The sequence below is a fragment of the Egretta garzetta genome, unplaced genomic scaffold, assembly GCF_000687185.1.
Source record: "Egretta garzetta isolate BGI_Z169 unplaced genomic scaffold, ASM68718v1 scaffold15, whole genome shotgun sequence".
In the NCBI taxonomy this organism is placed as follows: Eukaryota; Metazoa; Chordata; class Aves; order Pelecaniformes; family Ardeidae; genus Egretta; species Egretta garzetta.
This window is the reverse complement of record NW_009259798.1, coordinates 3,320,629-3,337,198: the sequence shown is the minus strand read 5'-3', so window position 1 is coordinate 3,337,198 and position 16,570 is coordinate 3,320,629. Positions and strand designations below refer to the sequence as shown.

Sequence of the window (16,570 nt, the reverse complement as noted above, 5' to 3'; positions counted from 1 at the left end):
ACAGTGCAGGGAAATGCTGTTTACTCTCCCACCCTATTTTACATTTCTGAGAGTTGCCAAAGAATTTAGAGAAACAGTTCAATGAGAAGCTTTTATATTACAGAAAATTATTGGAATTCCCTCATCTTTTATTTCCTACAATGGACGCGGTACAAAACCAAAAAGAGCAGACTGCAAGGTGTGTCAAAAAAATTAATCTTTTTCTCCGACAGGAGAAATAATTTCTTGATAATAACACAGAAGCAGCACACAAAAGCCTTATCCCTGGCTTATTTTTCTTGCAAGGTGCTGCAGCCTGCAGCCCTGCGCACATGCTACAGTGGGTTTTGTTTAAGCAAGCAAATGGAACAACAGCTGGCCCTTATCTGCCTGCTCCTCCATAAGCCATGGCCAAATGAAGCAAACACTCAAACCAGGTTTTTCATCCTACTGAGTTGACAGGCTTTGAGGAAACAAAAGGTCCCAAATAAAACAAAACCACAACCTTCAGTCCTCCTCCTCCCTCCTCACCAGCCCCCAAACCCTCAACCAGTAACACCCTTGTGTATAAGGTGCAGGGGGTGAAATGGCTCCTCTGTGACGAGGCGGCGCTCCAGCGCAGGGACGGCACTGGACACGCCACTCCACGCAGGTACGCATTTCTCTTGCAACCTGCTTGATTTGCATCTCTTGAGCCCATGCTGCCAGGTATACGGCCTCAGCATGACTTTCTCCCCTTCCCAGTTACCACCAGAAGCAACTCGGGTGTTCCCATTTTCATTTGCAAGGTTGGGTGTCCTTGCAGAAGGTGACAACGCAGGTTTTCCATCCTTAGAGCAAGGAGAGCACAGGAGTAAGGGAAGGGCTCGCCAGCCCAGTGGCTCGCCCGCTTGGCACAGCCGGTGCACAGAAGCGCTCACAAGCTTTTGCTGCCAAGGGCCCTGGCTCGGCTCTGCCAGCACCCCTCACCGCGAGCCCGCACCAGGGCTGGGTAGACCCACTCCAGCTTTTTTCACCAGCGACGGATGACTTCCCACACCTCAGCCTCAGAACACAGTCGGTAACCATACTACAACTGGGTAATACGCGGGTGGTAAACAGCAGATCTCACTCCCCCTTTTACAGTCATTTCCACGTTTTTTCGGGCAATCAAAAAGGAGCAGCCTGGCTCAGGAGCTGCTATTTCCCAGTGCACAGCACCCCATCTCTGCAAGAAACAGCTTCCAGCTCTGGCTGGCCTTCCCTGCCTCCTCATTTCAAGCACTGCCTAAAAGAGCTCTGTTTTCTGCAAGTCAGAGAGTTTTTTGGGGGGGCGTGGAGGGGGACAGGAAAGAGGGGAGTCTAAATACACAGAAATGCAGAGACATGCTGGATGAGAAGCAATCTCTCTCTCCCCCACACACACTCTCTCTCAAAGAAAGCACTGAAATCAAATATCCAGGAAAAAGAATAAAAGCCAACAACAACAAACAGACCCTCAAAACTGCAAGTAGTTCCTGAGAATACAGAACCCGCACAGCAAAGGGTGGGGAGTGCATCCAACTGCAAAGTAACTGGACAACCCTAAATTTGGCATTTGGCCGGCAAGGGACAGACTCAAAACCAAACACTGAGATGTGAAATCACAATCAGCTTTGAAGCGCCTCTGTCACAGAGCAGAAAAAGGACAAACAAAAATCATTCTCTCTTTTTCTTTTTTAAAGTCACATTTCTAGAAAACTCTTATTCTCTAAATAATTAACTCACATCAGTTAACTGAAGGACCCCCACAAGAGAAAAAGTTTTCCAAAAGCATCAGCATTGGAGTTTGGCCATTCAAACGGTTGCAACAAAATTAATCCCTAAAGTTCAAATGTAAGCTACTGCCAAAGCCGGATGAGAATCACTTTGTACACATACTGTAGGGCAACAAAGACTTTTGTCAAGGCTTACATAATTACAGTACATAATTTCAAGTTTTAATGCAGACCCTGAATAAGCACTTGGAAAAAGAGCATTATGCATCTATCAGATCATTGATAAAACACTGCATTAGTCTAATGCATTAAAAAAAATACAACCCTGAATCATGGCTATTTAAAAAGGGGAAGCTATTCTGCCTATGAATGCTTTCCCATTACTGGTGAATGAAACCACAGAAGTGCAATCAGAGGGCAGCAGCAGCACTCAGACGGGAAATGCGTCTTTGTCCCCATAGAAACCGTCAGGGAAACCCATGAAAAACAATACCACTCTGAATTTCTTATCAATATGCCATTCATTACTTGACTGCATTCAGACTTTGCTCTTCAGTAATGTAACAAAACCTAATCAATTAAACGTCTTCCAGAAGATTCTTCAATGCAACCTCCTGAGTTAGCACCCGTCTCTGGCAGACAGCTTTGTTGCACATCTACACTTTTTTTTCCAGAGTGATTCACGTTATTCCTCCTGCAGAGCTCAGGGGCTACTGGCAAATTGCTATCCTGCCTTTTGACACTGCAGCCAGGGCTGTAAGAACCCGGCATTCACACTTACTCTCCAAAAGCAAACACAATTTCCATACCAAAATCAGTGAATTATTCAGAGGGCTCTAAGCTTATAAGGCTGGAGTTAAAAAAAAAAACAAAACAACAAAAAAAACCAACACAAAAAAATAAGCTTATAAGGCTGGAGTTAAAAAAAAAAAAACAAAACAACAAAAAAAAACAACACAAAAAACCCCCCAAAACAAACAACCAAACCTGGAACGTTTAAAGCAGAAATACTGACTGAAAGTCTGAGTGTTCCAGAGGAAAATAATCTCCGCTGCGGTGAAAAAACAGTCAGTAGTAAAGGAGCCCATGCCTGAATCAATGAAAGCAGTTGCTTCTAGCCTGTCCCTGAAGCCGTCTGTATGGGAAATAACACCTGAACCACAGCTGAGCCACTGTTACCATTTTGGAAACACTGCAGACCAGACCCACAACTTTAGCACTGCATCATCCCCCAGATGACAGCCAGATCAGCTGCTTTAGCAGAAAATGGAAAGAGCCATTCTGCTGTGGACACTCCAGGTTCACTATCCACTTGCTATTTAGGCTGGATCAGAATTAGATGATCCAGATTTACTGATTCTATATAGCAGCTTCATGCCTCCAGAGATCAGAAAACAACTGTCATCGCCATCTGAATTGCCATTTTATTAACATGACTGCAGGTCAATATAAAATGGCAGCTTCTGAAGGGAAGAGGTGCCTCACAATATTCCCCCCTACACATAAAAAATGAAGGTAGCCGAGCAATGCTATCTCGTATTTCAACATTGGCCTGACTGAGGCCAAGAAAGCCTCTCCCTAGGTAGAGGCACTCAAGCCATCAACTGCCCAGTAGATCAGGGATTGCTCCTATGTGGCCAATAATTTACAGGTCATTTAATCAAGGTCAGTTGGTAGCACCCCATCATAAAGACGAGGTGAGCATGAATGCAATCGTGCCATTAGAGTCACAAGGAAGAAAAAAAAAAATAAAAGGGAAGCTTGACATTGGAAATAGTTATCTTTTGCTAATTGATTCTTTTAACTAAGGGAATCTCTCCTAAATAATGCAGAAGTAGGCTGCTGTCACAGAGACAGTGAGATGGGGAAGGCGGCTAACGAAACCCCGGGCTGATGATTTGTGGCTCAGTGCAAAGACTCATTCTGAACTCAGAACTACCCGATCTCCTCCGGGGGCAGCAAGGCACACGGGATCAGAGGGGAAATGTTAGGCCATGAATTTAAATCCTGCTCCTTTCACCGTAAGATCCCTTCCAGTGCGTAACAGCACACAGCCTGGGAGTTCACCGTACAACATCCTACGCAACTTCAGGGAAAGGAAAAAAAAAACAAACCCCGAAACAAAACAAAAACCCCAGAAAAACCTGCACAAAGCTGTCAGACAAACAGTCTCTTGCATAATGAAACAGGCTCAAGGATATGTTTCGAAAGACAGCTGGGACTTGCAGGCAGTACAGGTTTACAGGATGAACCTTGTTCCTAAGGGAAGATTCCCTCACTGGTACTTCCGCAGAATGAGGAAGCCTCTAAAAATTACATATCCCCACCCTTCCTCCAAAGGGATGCGATCAGCACACTCGGCTCTGCCCTGCACCCATGCAGGACCCAACAACTTAAGGCTTTTAACTTGTTCTAAGCTGGCTTTTTTTTTTTTTTTTTCTACAGACTTCCACTTAAAAAAAATGCTCTGAGACCATCTCCTCACACACCTCCATGAAGGGCTGGGGCCCCAAAGACCTCAGCTTTACAATATTCAAATAGGATTATTTGGAACAGACTGTCCTGCGTGCAATACACTTAAGTTTCTTCATGCCTTTATTGCCTAAGGGGACAACACGTTCCCCAAAAAAGTAAGTAGGTAGGAAGCGATGTGTGTGTTGGGGTGCAAGCTCTGAAACCCCTTCACCGAGGAGCTCGGTTGCAATACCCTGAGGAGTCTGTTCTCTGATAAGCATCTGGCTCACGACAGCTACTTCACCTCACTTTTATCTTTTTAGATCACATTGAAGGTCAGTTTTGCAACTGCAGGGAAAAAAAAAAAAAAAAAAAACCCGAAACAAAACAAAACCCCCAGAAAAACCTGCACAAAGCTGTCAGACAAACAGTCTCTTGCATAATGAAACAGGCTCAAGGATATGTTTCGAAAGACAGCTGGGACTTGCAGGCAGTACAGGTTTACAGGATGAACCTTGTTCCTAAGGGAAGATTCCCTCACTGGTACTTCCGCAGAATGAGGAAGCCTCTAAAAATTACATATCCCCACCCTTCCTCCAAAGGGATGCGATCAGCACACTCGGCTCTGCCCTGCACCCATGCAGGACCCAACAACTTAAGGCTTTTAACTTGTTCTAAGCTGGCTTTTTTTTTTTTTTTTTCTACAGACTTCCACTTAAAAAAAAATGCTCTGAGACCATCTCCTCACACACCTCCATGAAGGGCTGGGGCCCCAAAGACCTCAGCTTTACAATATTCAAATAGGATTATTGGGAACAGACTGTCCTGCGTGCAATACACTTAAGTTTCTTCATGCCCTTATTGCCTAAGGGGACAACACGTTCCCCAAAAAAGTAAGTAGGTAGGAAGCGATGTGTGTGTTGGGGTGCAAGCTCTGAAACCCCTTCACCGAGGAGCTCGGTTGCAATACCCTGAGGAGTCTGTTCTCTGATAAGCATCTGGCTCACGACAGCTACTTCACCTCACTTTTATCTTTTTAGATCACATTGAAGGTCAGTTTTAAAAGGCTCTGCTGTCAGCTGTATGCTGCGCTCACCATCTTCTCTAGGTCTTTTCATACAACGCATGGTGAAGCTCCACAGAGAAAGGAGACCAAAATTTTGTTAATGTAACTGCATGTTGTAAAAAAAAGCCCTGCACTTTCTGAGCCTGCAGTGGGTGCTCAGCACCTCTGAGATAAAGCAGGGCCATTATTTCAAAACCCTTTCAAAACTGGAAACCCTTTGCTTAGCTGGCTGTAAACCTGTCTCCAAGCAATATACAACTACGAAAAAGCAGGTGCTTAAGACTAAATACGCCCCAGGTTGGCTCCTGTTTACAATCTCCGCCTTTCCTCTCCCTCCCAAGCCTGAAGTAATCTCACAATGTGATAATAAGGGCAATTAGAAGAAAAGGCAGCAGAAGAATTTCACCATGACTGTCCACTGCAGCTGCCACTAGCTGGGCTCCCTGCCTCCCCTCCTCACCCCCAGCACAGACATCCGCAGTTTTCACTCAAAAATCAACCTGGAGTATTTTGCGCTGAGGAGGTTTTCAAATCTTCAAAATGACCAGCTCTTGAGCTCTTAATGCAAGATATCTTGAGAAAACATTGACTTCCAGGGACCTGCAGAGCACCTACCCTCGGAGTGATCAATCCTGTGACGGGTATCTCATGACGGGCACTCAACCACACCAACCACATCTGGCATTACAGCCAACACATAACACTGCATTCAGCCAGAGGGACCTCTTGGAAAGTCACACAGGGCGGCTGGGGAGGCAGAGCAGGACATGGGGACAGCCTGCAGCAGCACAGCACAGCCTACAGGCAGGCCCCCAAGCAAGGCTCCCCTCCTGCTCCATGCAAGGCACAGGGCTGCACCTCAACAAAGCAGGACATGGGGACAGCCTGCAGCAGCACAGCCCAGTCTACAGGCAGGCCCCCAAGCAAGGCACAGGGCTGCACCTCAACACAACCCTTCAGCACAGTTAGTACATAAGGCTGCAAAGGGGAAAAGACTGAAGAAAGTGTGAAGAAGAAAAGATACAAGTCCATTGGAAGCTCCTGTCCTCATCCCGGGGCCAGACAGCAGCCAACTTTTCCCTGGCTTTTGCTTTCATTTATGACCTTAGGCACAGCACTTAACCCCTATGACTACCCATGCCCTTGGGAGAAGATTTAAGCACTTCACAGGGCTGGTGTGATGTTTTACATCTGCAGATAGCCTCCTGCGCCCCGCTGGGAAGGGTACCGCATACCCAAATCCAAAGCTTGTTGCTCCCAGGAACGCCGGGAGAAAACAGGCTTAGTAACCAAACCACATGAAGGCAAAAGGAAGCACAAACCCTTCTGTGGAAAACAGTTGTGCAACTGCTTCATCCTCTAACCTAAGTTTGACAGCAGAGATTTCCTGCCTATGAAGAAATTCGCCTTCCTCCCCATCTTCTAGGAATAATAATTTCTGGATTGAAATCTGACCTATGAGTCTCCACTATTGAAGAAGTTATGCTCTTTGGTCCTGTGGCCCCACTCTGGGTAATGGGAAGTGCTTAAATGACAAAACAGATGAAGACTGCTTTTATTTCTAAATCTTCTGGTATTTAAAGAGCACTCCTGTTCTGTTTCACTGTCTTCCACTTTAGGACTCTCTTTCTAGGACTTAGGGAAAGCATTAACTTACCTGTTCTCTACTGAATCATAAGTAAACCAGCAAGTTCTACCACCACTGGGAAAAAGCAGCTGACTGCATTACAACTTGACAAATGCTGGGGAGGAAACTTACTACCAACTGTAAGGAAATGAAAGGTCTACTTGGAAAAAGGTCAGTATACGCATTCTGTATTTTTTGTGGGATCAGGTTTGTATCACTAGGATTGCAAACAACATAACTAGGTCACCTTAAAGCATCATCCACTCAAAGCTGAGAAATTCTAGAGGAAAAAAAAAGGAAAAAAAACCCCACACATTCCAAGAGCACCAAATAAATATGTTATGCTAACACAGGCTTTCTAAATTAGCGTATTGTACTGGCTGCATTCCCCTGGCGCAGAGCAAAAAGTGTCAAATTCTATTTATTTTTATTGAATCCCACCTGCCTACCATTTCTCATATTTACTCAAAGAACACAGGAAAATTACAATATCTAAATAACAAAATTATTTTAATTTTCCCTTCAACAAGTATGATGAATGTACAAGTTCTTTAAGCTTCAAATATTACGACAGCTAATATTTTAATATAATTAAAGGCTTAAAAATGCACTAAAGAAATTAATAATTCCCTGACAGCAGAAATGTTCTTGTATTAAGAAAACCATTGGAACAGCCAACACAGAAATGCTTGATTTAATTCTGAGATCTTTGAGGTGGCTCATTCAAAGCATCTGCTATATATCAGACTGATGGACTGCTTTATTAGCTATATACTGTGTATAGTGCTATTTTTAGCACAACCCAAAAAACCCTGCCATTCTGCAAAATCCTTATGGAACACCAGCTAGGAGAAAGGCACAGTCACTCTGCCCAAGGGCCTACTATGAAGACAGGCTAGACAAGAAAAATTGTAAATACCATGACATGAACACAGCAAAAATAATCAAAAGCAAGAGCCCCTCAACATCAGCATTGACCTGGCTAAAATATCCAGGACAAGAAAAAGTGACCAACGTGCATGGAAGCAGAAAACATACAAAATCACACATCTTAGCTCATCTGTACTGTTTTGGATTCGAGTTTTATTTAGAAGCTTAAGGACTCAATTTTTAAAATATTCAAGAATCTTACAGGTACTTTAGAAAGCCTGGTGAGATCCATGGCAAGTCAGTGTCGTTTTCCATATTTTCAGTACTCTGGAAGTCACTGCCCTCATTTAATGGATGTGCTGTTCCTTGCTAACCCAGTCTTACAAAACATTTCCAGCTGTAATGTCTTAGAAGTTCTGCTTCATCAAGATCAGCTACAGGTTTAAGGAGCTTATTTCTGAAATTTCAATACTAAAAGACCACAAACACATACACACAACCCAAAAAACACAATCCCACAATCTTCTTTTAAATGAAATGGGGGGGGAGGGGAAAAAAAAAACAAAAAAACCAAAACCCAAACCCAGAAATATAAAAGACCGTGCAAAGGTGCTTGGCAACAGCACACATAATTTTCATGGAATGCACTTTACATATCTTCAAAATTTCCGCCATTCAGGATTAAAAGAAGCTAAAGTACCTTGAAACACAAATTGGTTTTGTTTCTACATTGTGGAATTTTGGATCTCAAGGGCTGATGTATTTACACGTACACGTAGTAAGATGTAGCACACCACCACAGCCTACCTTTGATTTAGCACATCAAGAGAACATCGCTTGGATGGAAGTCAGGACCCCTACAAAATGTTAGCACTACCAGCCTCCAACATTACTTTGTTTCCACCTTCTTACTTCCCAGTTTATTACAGACATCCCAAGGCACTGAGGTTTGCAACATCCAAATAACATGCATTCTTAGCAGTGACATCAGGAGGAGCAAAGAGCACTCATGACTGCTGCTAGATCAGGAGCCTGAATCTTTGCAAATTCCAGCTGTAATTTAGATAATGGGAGTGAGGTGGAAAGAGTTTCAGTGCTGTATGCATTAGTCTGCAAAACTCCGGGAGCTCTGATTTCATATTGAACTACCAGGATATCATTTGGATCAATGGAAGGAGTATGTACTAAGAAATGCTTTAATTGATTTTCTTTTTTTAAACGAATGGAACTGCTTCCATATATCCTTCACATTCTCTCCGGCTCCTCCAGTCTGGCAGCTCTCAGCTAAAAGCAGACAAATATCTTACTAAAAAAAAAATAAAAGAAGTGAGTTTTCCATTCATGTGTTGCCTGCATGCTGGATTTCCCATCTTTTCTTCTACCAAAATAAAAGCTGCGAGAGTCTTCAATAAGAGACAGTTTCAAAGGAGTAGGTACTAAAGGTGAACTGCAGAAAAACAGACTTGCAGAAATAGTTAGGAAAAGAGCTAGTGAGAAAGAGCTCCACTGAAGAACAGGCGACACGCAGCAGCAGAGCTCACACACGTTTCTCAAACCATCATTTTCACCTCTTTTCTTCCTCCTTGGTTCATTACCGGTATCAAAGAGCAATAGGTGGTGCAGCACCCATCTCCCAGGGACTGCTGCCGACAGCAGCTTCCGAAAGGCAGGCTGCTCAGCACATGGGCATCCTCAGCAGCAGCCTCAGGGAGAGGCGAGCTTGGAGGGGTACAAGCAACACACAAACACCTCCGTGAACCCGGAAGGACCAGGAAGATTTTTCAGCCTAAATATAGCAGCAGATTGAAAGTGATGACTGATTACAGTCTGATGATCGAGCATGTGAAAAAAGACAGTCGCTGTTTGGTTCTATTTCTATCTCGCACTATTTCATCTCTGTTTATTTAGCAGAGAAAGGATTACAATACCTCTCTACTTACAAATCAACACTACTTCCAAAAGAAAACTGCATTATGATTATCTTAAAAATAACCAGCCAGTCGTATTTGACCTTTAAAGTGAATTATTGTATAATTAGAAGACACCGTTCAAAAGTGAGTAACTGTGTGATTTTGCAGGCTGCAGTTACGCTAAAAACATTCATAAAAGCAAACACTGCTATTATAGTACGCACCACTCTTCTTGGGTGGCTAAAGGATTTGGCCCTGTGCCTCACGTTGCATTCAGTTCCTAGTAAGCGGTAGGGTAGGCGTTCAGAAGCGTTCAGCACCGGCCCACGTCTGCGCCCACTGCGCTGCCCTGAGCTCACGCTGCCCTCGCTTGGAGCAGGGAGCCAGGGTGAACCCCAGGGCTTCTCCGAGTCCTGTCCTTCATACAAAACCACACAAGTTCACATATATCCCCGGGGGGGGGAAAAAAAAAAAAAAAAAATCCATTTTAACGTTAGGGCATTATCAGCTACAACAGAAAACAATTCCTCCCTCGACTATTTTGTACAAGTTCCCTTCTTATCTTCATCAAAGGTGCTATAATTGTGTTTAATTATTAAACTCAGAGCAGAAGTTGTGAAAATGCAGTTTACATCTATCTGCATTGCATTTCTCCCTGAATGGACATTAAGCTAGTTTCATTTTAGGCTTTTTTATTTGAAGAGGGGGAAAGGGTAATCATATACGTTGGGGCTGCGGTAGAAAAATACGGAATAGCTATTTGCTTTGCAGAGAATTGCCTGAATTGAATTAAGAAGTGAAAACTTGTCTTCTTTTTCAGTTTCTAAAGAGATTAAAAGGAGAAGTTTATTTTGCAAAACTCAGCTTGTAATAAAATTTAAGTAGAGAATATGTAAACAGGATAGATGGTTGTCATTTTTATTTTAAGGCCAGGAATTTCTCTTTCCTGACTGAATTGTGTATTACTTTTTTCTAATTCTCGGACATGGACTTACTGAGCCTGTAGAAAACTTATGCGGCTCTGCTGTTGCTTATAACTTCCCCAAACACCCCCAAATGGAATTGATATGCACTGGGTTTTTTGGTCTTTTTTCTTTTCAAAAAAAAAAAAAACAAACCAAAAAACCAAAAAAAACCAAAAAAACAAACAAAAAAAACCACCAAAAAAAAACCTCTCCAGAACATCCACTTTACTCTGCAACAGTTTGAACAAGGTTTCAGACAATTTACAGGATTTAACTAAAAGGGACAAACATCTCCCCATCCTCTACTGAGAAACAAAGCAGCACAAAGGTAGGCCCTGCTTCCATTTAGTTTTATTTTTTTTTTGTAATGGTTCTCTTCCAATTTAATCCTTCTGTGAAAGCCTGACATTAATCTGACAGTGTTCATTACTCTGATGCTTTATGTGGAAGTTGCAAGTGAGTATATGATGTAACATGATGAAAACTGATAACCACAAGGAAAGAGATTTCCACAGGTACCACCGTATAGCTATGGCTCAGCACTTCAACGATACACCCAGAGCATCTAGCATTATTTCTTTCCCTGTCTTCCCATACTCCTTCCCCAAATTTACCAACCATTTATTGAGACAAGAGTGTGAGAGAAGCAGATTAAAAAAAAAACAAAAAAACACAACCAAACAGAAAGGGTAGTTCCCCAAGTACCACAACAGCTCTGACACTGAAAAGAGGCACGCACAGAGCAAGGCAGTTTTGGTCTTAGTATGATTAGTGACCACATAATACTCTCCATAATACTCTCCTAGCAGCCTCCAGGCCCTTCCCAGCACGGGAAGCAAGATGCTATCCTCCAAGCAGCCCTTCAAAGCACCAGTGGCCCTTCCCTCCAACCTATGCCTGCATTAACCACTTGGCTGTTCTTCCTCTTCACGCCTCCTCACTAGCACGAGCCATTTCAGTCCCCAAGCCTCTTTAACATATTGGATCTTTTGCTCCTTCCCTCTTTTAACACCAGCAGTATTTATGATAGCGGAGGTCTTAACAGACATCTACGCAGAGCCTTCCTCCAGATGTCCCCTCCTTAGGAACATCTTAACAGACATCTACGCAGAGCCTTCCTCCAGGAGATGTCCCCTCCTTAGGAACGAGGGCGCTCCTCCCGGTGGAAACGCAGAGGCCAGTCACAGATGCAAACGGCACTCTATACTTACTTTACTCCTAAGCCAGAAGGTAAAATGGCACATCCATCCCATGATCAGGTTGCAGAGGAAAATAAAGAAAGCGTAACACAAATGAACGGTACGGTGACAATGAAGGGCACAGCACCCTGAAACTCTGAATCTGACCTCAGGCCCCCCCCACCTGTAAAGTAAGGGCAACTCTTACCTTTCCTCATCCTTGAAAATAAACTTTCGCAGCTTGAGATCTCGCAGTACCAGTCCACCATCATGGCAGTGTGCAACAGCGGAAGCTATTTGATAGAAGAGTTTGGCTGCCTCCTCTTCTTTAAGCTTCTTGCAGGTACGAACAAACGAATGCATGTCCCCATAGCTCCTTTCAAAGAACACATATGCTTTTGTCTCCCCAAGAATTATTTCAGTAATTTGGTTGATATTTTTATGTGCAGGCAGACAAAAACATGGTGCTAATAACTCCTGGTAGCAGCCAATATCAAACACCTGCAGGAACAATGACAGTAAAGCCAGGGTTAGAGACACGAAGGACAGTGAAGTTATGGTACATCTGATTCTGTTAACAGAACCATCTCTAAGTACGATTTATGCCGCTGCTGAAGCTGCACTGATGTAAACAGGATGTCACAAGCTCACGGCACTGAGGACAAGACAAAACAGACTCCATAACCCCGCACGGAACATACGCATAACCTTGACAGGGAAGGCTGATCTTCAAAACTTGTAGCAAGAATAGTTTCTTTAGCTAATTGCTGATCAAATTCAGACTGTAACCTGAATTAAGCTCTGAAGACCAGCGACATGCAGGGGCAGTACTTAGAACCTGTTTTCCAGCCAAATAAACTGAGAGAGAATATGGCCAGTAGCTCTGTATTGAGAGAAGCTGTCATATTAAATCCACCCTGATCCACACGCCTCGCTCGATTTTATTAACCCATTCGAGCTTTAAGGATATTCAGGTTTTAAATATCATCTAGCGCTATTGGTATTTACTTCCTGCCCTTCTTTCATCTGTGACGAACAGCAAAGTCACTTTCACTTTCAAAGTCGCAGTTTTACAATGGCTGTTTATAACATCAGAAGGAGAACCGAGGAAATAGCCCTGCCTGCTGGAGTGCGGACAAACATCCTTCAAAAGGCAAAGACAAAACCAGCCTGAACTCTCTGCATTTCAATCAAGTGCTCCATTAAAAGCCAAGTGTCCCTTTCCTAGTAAGCATGTTATCACTGATCTTATGAATGAGCTGTAAGAATTAAAAAGGCTGCTGGGAAACCCAAATATAAAAAGTTACTATAATCTAGCGATGACGAATGAATCGGTATTTGAGTCAATTGAGAAATGCCCACATTACAAGAAGAAAGACTTCATTGAGAATAACAGGAGTCGGTGTGCTAAAAGAGAATATGGGCAAAGTACTGACAGGAACGATTTTTATTTTTAATTATACCTGCTCCACAGGTACGACAAAGCAAGGGATTAGCATTTCCACCAGCATCAAAATTCCATTAATATGTAACTTACTCTTGGGTGTTTTGTTACTTTGGTAAAAAGAATTTAAGGTAGTCAGGTGTCATTCTAACTGAACATAAAAATGAAGAACTGGTACAAGCCTCTAACCAACTGGTTTAAACGGCAATGAGATTTTTTTTTTTTTGGGTTCTAGCATTTGTATTCCAATAGCGGCTATTTGTATCCTTTCCAAGAAGCAAATCTCCCTGCTTTCTTTGAAGCTTTAAAAAGCTTTCAAAAGTGAGTGGGAGAGATACAGTTCAATCAAAATTTACCTGAGGCTTCAAAACCTGAGTCATTTAACGCTTCAGAGTGCAATCCTAACAAACTCCTTCCGCAGAAAAGGACGCGAACCCCAAGAAACTGGGACACCCTCTCCTCACACACCTCTTTCTCCCCACCCCGTACCTGTGCTGCTATACTCCGGCACAGGCAAAACCAACCTTAAAGGCAGACTGCCAAACAGATCCAACACATTTTACGGGGGGCAGATTAGCACCGAGGCATCCTGGTGACATGGTGCGCCAGGGAAGCAGAACGGGGTGGGGAGGGGGTGTTGCCAAAATCCCTGGTGTGTAATTCATTCCAGAGGAGAATTCATTGACATTTGGATCTCAAAACTCGTAACTACTACATTGTAAGTGAATGGCTCTTCTACAAAGCGGCTGCTATAAAATAAAATTTAAGCAGGAACATTCGTGTGGCTCAAATCCTCATGTGAAAAAAAAGCCTTTCCAGAATTCTCTTCCGACCAGATTATCCTGACCTACATTAGTTACGTTTTGTGGTTCTCGGACTACATTAAATAAGTAGGTCTGGATATGTACCAGTACTATGTTTGAAAGGGGGGAGATGGGAAGTGCTATCACGCTGCTACAATCTAGAATGCTTTTTATAAAGGGCTTCTTTGTATCCCAGCTTTTAAGATCCCTGGCCTCAATTCAGCAAATGTCCAATAAGCTGCAGTTTGATTTAGTTCTTGCTGGGAATTGGAAGTGAGAAGTTACCATTGTTTGGATGCCACAGAGCCTTGAAGCAAATAACGGCATCTGTACAGTCAGTGGGTGCAGCCAAATGCATCTTGAGAATCATCAGTATGTGTCTGTTATCCAAACCAATGTTTCTGCAAGCAAGCTCTAAGAGCATCTTCAGTAAGATACCAGATAGCAGGTCTCTTAGCCGGAGGGCTACTTGACAAATAGTAGTCACGATACTGCAGGCATTTTAAAGCGCGCATTAAACTAAGATGAGTTCGGGACTGACAACTGCGTTTTCACAAAGCAGCAATTCGGGTAAAGATCATATTTTTGGAGCGCAGCTAGAAGTAGTGCCCCGTGCATATGGAAAAACTGATACTATTGAAATGTCAGGATCGGCTCAGAAGCACCCAGTTTAAAGGGAAGGAAAAAAAAAAAAATTCAGTCCACTCTTTGTGAGCTGCAGTTACGCTGTGCATTCTGTTATCAAACCAAACAGGAAACAAAGAAGAGCATAGCCCCCGCTTTACGACTTGCTATGCAAGTTCACCTATAATTTCACGCAGAGCAGCAGCTTTGGGGGATCTGTTTATTCCATGAAAAGATGCCAATGTCCTAGAGTGCAGCACTGTACTACTGCACCGAGCAGGGCTTTCATTCTAGAAATTCTCATGTTCTGTTTCAGTTTAGAAACAAAGCATTCAATTCAGCATGCAATATTACTCCTTTGCAAAGTCACGGGCCCTTTTTTCCCCTAAATAATCACATGAAGTCCTAGGTTGCCCTAACATCAGGTTTTATAACTCAATCAGTAAGCACATTTAAATTGCCCTCTGAACGCCAGTCTTCACAACTAGCTAACAGGAGCAATTATTTTCACTTCCCTGCCACAGCCTAGTCCGTAACTTCTTATGAATCAAGTATGAGAAAGTATGAAGCCGTCAGCAACACTCTCATTAATCCCTGGAATACAAATAAGATGTAATAGGTCTACTTTTCTGTTTTGCAGTTAGTTCGACACCAGGAATTTGCCCAAGATAGCCGAATGGCACAATTCTGTATTTTGGGAACAATACAAACACTGCAGCGTGCGTTGCAAGGTTGCAATTTGCTGCGTAGTTACAAAAACTACTCCTGGGTACTGCCTCGGTTTGCTGGCCATGAGTCTGGCTCACTACAGACAATGAGAATCGCAATTTAGGAACAAAGGAAAATATTCCCTCAGGCGGAAAAGAGAAAAACATCCCTCCACAGACGTGCACGCATGTGGGTTTCTTCTTCCCACAGCTCACCTTTCCATAGCAGGAGCAAATTGGGAGGAGGCAGAGAAAAGCAGGCAGGCTACAAAGAGTGGGATAGCTATTTTGTCTGCTCTTCTGAAAACCGTAGGTGTGCAGGTTTTATTCTTGCTCAGTTGTGCAATGGGGGAGGATGCTGTTTGCAAACAACCTCCCCGGTGAGGGAGCTCAGGCTGATTAATTCGATGGGGATTTTTTTCAAGTCACTTTTAAGACAAAGCTGATGGCAGTCTCCCCCCATCCCCCCCCCAGCTTCTCCATCCTCTTCGGTACCCCAACTCACAGAACAAGGGACAGGAAAAATCGAGGAAGCCGGCAGGTCCCAACACCTTAAAATTAGCTGGGGATTCCCTACTCCATTTTGAAAAGTGAGAGCGGGGAAGATGAGGCTTTCTCCTGATCCGAACTCACGTTAAGACCTACTTGAAGGACGGCTCTTTCCAGAACAATATCCCCCGGGTAGGAGGCAGAACTGGCTCCGGGCCACCGCTCTAACGTGGCCATTGTCTGGAGAGAGGGAAAAGTTACAGGATGCGCCTTTAATGCTGTCTGCCTGCCTTTTGTTTCTCAACTGTGTAATAATCGAGCTCCACCACCGTGCCCGGCCCTCCCGCACGCGACAGCGGGCTAACCCGGGGGGGAACAAGGAGGAGAGGCATTACCTTGCAAACCAGCTCCTCGCCGCTGTGCAGATGTACGGCTCGGAAAACGTGGTCTCCCTCGAGAGGCTCCAACAATAAGTATTTCCCGATGCAAGAAACGCAATGCGACAAGTTCGGGGTCTCCGGCGGGCTCGGCGAGCCTAGATTCGGGCTAAAACTCTGGCTTGGCTCGATGGACCGTATGGACGAGAGCTCCTCAAAATCCTGGTTTTATTCCGGCGGTCTCCCATATCGTGCTATCGTGATAGGGGTTGACCTTTGTATGTTCATGAGTATGGAGAAGACCAGCCGAGACGCTGCACCGGAGCCCTGGCGTGGGGCGC

The 16,570-nt window shown here is 43.8% G+C and overlaps 1 protein-coding gene across 1 annotated transcript in view; it reads right to left on the bottom strand.

Moving 5' to 3' along the window:
* TRIB2 (tribbles pseudokinase 2) overlaps window positions 1-16,564 on the bottom strand; it is a 21,073-nt gene extending 4,509 nt beyond the window's left edge. The window contains 2 exon segments of the mRNA XM_009639821.2: window positions 11,994-12,286; window positions 16,248-16,564. Of these exon segments, the coding sequence (XP_009638116.1) occupies window positions 11,994-12,286; window positions 16,248-16,517 (563 nt within the window). The 5' untranslated portion in view covers window positions 16,518-16,564.
* Between the last annotated feature and the right edge of the window lie 6 nt (window positions 16,565-16,570).